General features: G+C 35.5%; 1 protein-coding gene across 1 annotated transcript; it reads left to right on the top strand.

Annotated features, from left to right (window-relative positions):
* Positions 1-257: 257 nt before the first annotated feature.
* LOC140977692 (uncharacterized) lies at positions 258-3,675 on the top strand. Its single transcript, XM_073442436.1, has 5 exons — positions 258-666; positions 757-1,974; positions 2,062-2,192; positions 2,272-2,347; positions 2,414-3,675. Exons 1-5 carry the CDS (start codon positions 258-260, stop codon positions 3,673-3,675), a joined length of 3,096 nt encoding a protein of 1,031 aa, XP_073298537.1.
* The last annotated feature ends 1,678 nt before the right edge of the window (positions 3,676-5,353 follow it).

Genomic DNA, 5,353 nt, shown 5'->3' on the forward strand with positions numbered 1-5,353 from the left:
CACTAATAAATGTAGTTGATTATGATAAAAAAAAAAAAAAGAAATTTTGTTAATTAATGTATTGTGGCCTTGTCGTATACTTAGTTAATTATGTATAATTCACTTAGTTAATCATTAGTTTTATTAAAAAGTATTTAAATTTACGTTGATAAATTATCTGTAAAATTATAGAATAAATATTTTTGGTTGATATTGTCAATTTAGAGAGTGAAAAAATGAAGTGGGTTGTGAATCTGTAAATTTAAGTATTTTGTAGAATGGCTCCAAAACCCGATATTGGTTGGGAATTCGGTGATATGGTAGGTGATAATCGAAAGACAGTAAAATGCAAATTTTGTGAAAAAGTTGTAACCGGAGGAGTTACGAGATTAAAAGAGCATATTGCACACGTTACTGGAAATGTCGAAACATGTTATAAAGCTCCCAAGGAAATATCTTTGATGTTACGAAAACATCTCCAAGATTCGAAGGCAAAACGAAATTTATTGAAAAAGAAAAAAGAAAAAGTATTAGAATCAATACAACAAAGTATACATGGATTGGAAAGTGATAGTAGCAGTGAAGATGCTTCAGAAGATATTGAAACTCGAGAATTGCGAAAAGTCATGAAGGAAAGCCGTAAAACAAGCGTTTTTGAGGAGGAAATGCGTAACCAACACGGTCTAGGTAAACAATATATAAACAATATTATTAATTCGTGTGTACATACATTATTAATTTATTTCGCATGTCTAATCTTAAATTTTATAATTGTAGGATTTCCTGGTGCTAGTTCATCTTTTGGCCTAAATCCTGGTTTAAAAAGAGATATGCCTCGCAGCTTTAGTGTAAAAGATGGATCTCAATTACCATCAAAAGGGATTGACTCATTTATGTTTCCCTCAAAACGTAAGAGTATAAAAAATTGGTTTGCTGTTGAAAAAGTCAAAGAAGTTGGGAAAGCTGTTTCAAAATGGTTTATATACAATGCTATTCCATTCAATGCAGCAGATAGTGGACCATATTATCAATCCATGATTAATACCATTGCAGAGGCTGGAACTGGAATAAAAGGTCCCTCAGGACGCCAAATTGGTGGGGTTTATTTACAAGATGAGGTGGATGAGATAAATAATTATCTGAATACATTAAAATCTAAATGGCCCAAGTACGGGTGTACAGTTATGTGTGATGGTTGGAGCACGCGCAACAAGCATCCGATCATCAATTTTATGATTTATTGTGATCGTAATATGGTATTTCATAGTTCAGTTGATTGCTCCAACAAAACAAAGACAGCTGATTTCATTTTATCTCTATTGAATAAAGTGATTGACGAGATTGGAGAAGAAAATGTTGTGCAAGTTGTTACTGATAGTGAAGGTGCAAATAAGGCTGCAGGTGCAAAATTGATGATGGAAAGACCACATTTGTTTTGGTCTCCTTGTGCAGCACATTGTCTTGACCTCATTTTGGAAGATGTTGGTAAGATGGAAAAGGTAAAAAAGTGTATTGAAAAAGCCAAACAAATCACAAGTTTCATATACAACAGTGATAAACTTGTGAATTTGATGAAAACATTTACCAATGATCGTGAATTGTTAAGACCAGGAATAACCCGCTTTGCTACAGAATTTATTTCTATTGAAAGTCTTGTTCGGCATACTTCAGATTTGAAGAGATTGTGCACTTCTGCGGAGTGGGAAGAAATCAATAATACCAGCAGAAGAAGAAAAATAGCCGAAAAAACTGTTAATATTATCATGGATGCAAGATTTTGGAAGAGAGCTCGTGATGTTTGTGCTGCAATGGAACCACTTGTAAAAGTTTTGAAACTTGTTGATCAAGACAAAAAGCCAACAATGTCAATTATCTATGAAGCAATGGATCGGGCAAAATTGGCAATAAAAGAAAATACTAAAGATTGGCAATCATATTGGGATGTCATCGATAATCGTTGGTACAATCAATTACACCAACATTTGCATGCTGCAGGTAACAATATAACTTATTTAAAGCATATAATCAAAGTCATTTATATATTTGTCATTCTAATTTGTGATTATGTAAATGTTATTTCAGCATATTTTCTAAATCCATTACTTCAGTATTCTGGAACTTGTGTTTATACTGATGAGGTCAAACGAGGATTAAAGGTTGTAATAAAGAGACTTGAACCAGACTTAAGTGCGCAAGCTTCGGCGATGAGTGAGGTAGAATTTTTTTTCTTATTTTTCCTACTATATATTTGAAATATAAACCATAATGATTTTTTCTTATTCTTTCTTGTAGATTAAATTATTCACTGATCAGACAGGTGAATTTGGATCACCACTCGCAAAAATGGCTGTGAAAAAATCTCTCCCAGGTTTAGTATTTTTCAAAAGAATTTATAATTTACAAAATGTATATAAAATTATTTTTTTTGTATCAGCTGAATGGTGGAATGACTATGGTGACGATGCTCCACACCTTAGAAAAATTGCAATCAAAATTCTAAGCCAAACATGCTCATCTTCGGGATGCGAGAGAAATTGGAGTACATGGTCTCTTGTACACACAAAGCTTCGTAATCGTTTGGCTGTAGAGAAGCTGCACAAATTAGTTTATGTTCATTACAACATGCGGCTCAGGGTACGAAATTTGACATGTAGAAAAGAAGAAGATGACTATTACAGTCCGATAGACCTCAATCACATTTTTCATGATGATGATATCTTAAGCGAGTGGATAAGGGATAATGAACCGCCGGTGTTACAAGATGGCGATTTGGCATGGCTAGATGAAGGAATTCAAGAATTACATTCCGATGAACACAACACAACTACTAACGGTCAGAGTCGTGCAAAAAAGAATAAAAATGTTCAGAAGTCAACAAAATCAAAAGAAATAAGAATTCTATCTAGAGATGATGGAGAAGATAGTGAAGATAGTGATGATTCAGATGATGGAAATGATCAACAAGGACTTGGAAAGCATCATAGATCACAAGATACAACGCATGATCAAAGTCGTCACGATGACCATCATATCCAAGGTATGACATGGGCAGAAGGTGATGAAAATTATTATGCAACACAAGATACTGATCATGGTTATCGCCCTGGGATTGAGGAACAACGTCGCTTCTTGGCAAGTTTGTCAGAATTCTCTAGTGCTAGTGATAAAGAACATTCAGCTGGATCTTCTCGACCATATATGGGTGTCGAAGAACATATAAGATCCCTCGGATTGGGGGGAAACCGGAAAATTCAAATGAGAGATAATTATGGATCGATGAGTTATAATTTGGACTCTCAACATGTTGGGTATGATCCGATTGGAAATCAATCATCTGGATATGGATATTATGGTGATTATAGTGCTAGACATGATTCTTTTGATACATCAGCATCCGATACAAGTGGAATTAGACATCGTGGATTTGATTATGGATCGTCTCATTATATCGGTGATAGATACAATGAATCTGAGAGTTATTTTGATGGTGCTCGCAATAGATTTCCTAATCATTCATCATCTATAAGGAGCGGTTTTGGACGTCGTGGTCCTGAGTATGGATTTTCGAGTACGGCTGCTAGTTCTAGTGGATATCGTGGATTCGGGTATTACAGTCGACGTGACGAAACACTTTTACAGAGTCATTCATCTCATTCCAATGACCACTCATCCAACCAGTCAAATCAATATCCCTAGGACAACTTGGTGATAATTTATATCGATATCCACATGTTAGAAATCAATTTGATCAACTGGATACTCAGGGAGAAAATATTGATGATTTAGCTCCTCCCCGTCACTCCTCATGGTATTAGCTCTGGTAAGGTGTAATTTTTACGATATATTTTTTAATGTGCTAGTATTGTAAAATAATTTGTATTGAATTATTAATTTTTAATGATTTTATATATTTTAATATAATGTAATTTATATATTTCTACAAAATTGATATAGGTTGTTTTTACGTGTTTTATTGCATTAGTTTAGTGTATGTTTTCATCATTATTGTGTGTGTTTTATGCATATTATGTCATTTTAGTATTAGCATTTGCATTTGATCATAGCTCACTTCAATTCTAAAATTTCCAGGTAAAATACACAACAAGCCTTAATTGACAATATTATTTTAGTTGAACTTTTTTGTCAAAGTTTGCTCGATCACAAATTTTACTAACATTTTGAAATTATTTTTTTTTGTAAGTCCGCGCCGCGACCGTTCCGTGACGATATATTGGAACTGGAACGGTGGTAGCCGCGACGAGTTCCGCGACAGTTCTGACGAACCATGGGGTGGACTGTCGGACAGTGGTTCACAATTCATTGACCAAGAAAGAAAAGAATGTGATGGTTGTTGCTGAACTGGAATTCAATATTTTGTCTTGGGCAGAAAATGAAGATATCTGAAGCTTTACAGAGAAGGGAATGCATCGGGCTAGAGATCCGAGAAAGTTTTTTGAGGGAAATCATCAAACAAAATAGAGACAATTTTGACCCTCACAGTCCTCAAGCTCGCGATGACTCTGTAGTTATTCGGCAAATGGAGGTAAATTTCATTTCAATCTCCATGACAATTAAAGTGAAAAGACAAGAATATGAGTTGTCGATCGAAGATAATGAAGATCGAACTAAGGAAGATCCTGTTACAACTCAGACTAATGACCACCAGATGCATCAAAGTGACACCAGTACAGCAGAAACTCCAACTATCAATAAATTATTGTGGGTATTGAGATTCAAACTGAATTTGATCCACCAAAGGATCCAGCTGGTGACCAGCCTCTGCAAGAAAATCAATCTGGTGGTCAAGGTGACCAAACAGAGGGTGGTGGCATTCCCTTCTTGAACANATATATTTATGCTACTGTTCCGACCTCTCCGCCACCAACTGCCTCCAGTGAGAACCAAATGTGACCTCTGCCAGAAATTACCTTAACTTCGGTAGATGAGGTGGTCAAGTCTCTACACTATTTTGAATTAATTGATGTTGTCAAGTCATCCACTCGTTCATTTAATTCAATAATCAGCCATGTCTGAGGAGGCAGATGTGCAAGAAATGGCTGAGCCGGAATCTAACACCACCCAGATTCCGGCTTCTTCTTCTCCTACAACTCAAAATGGGGAGGATTTTAATTATATGTACGAGGAAATCAACCCCCTCATCTCATCTTCTGATGGAGAAACTCCTTTGAAAATTCTTGATACTTCAACGAATGAGTTGCCCAACAAGTCTACAGATGATTCTAGCTAGTTAATCCGAGCATAGCAATCATGGATTTCTGTCTGGAATTGAAGAGGAAGCTACCAATGATTCGCCACTTATGCCTTCAGTATCTGAGATGGAGATCGTGTTTATGCAAGTTGGAAACTTTTAGAC

Source organism: Primulina huaijiensis, chromosome 5 (assembly GCF_012295235.1).
Source record: "Primulina huaijiensis isolate GDHJ02 chromosome 5, ASM1229523v2, whole genome shotgun sequence".
Classification (NCBI taxonomy): domain Eukaryota; kingdom Viridiplantae; phylum Streptophyta; class Magnoliopsida; order Lamiales; family Gesneriaceae; genus Primulina; species Primulina huaijiensis.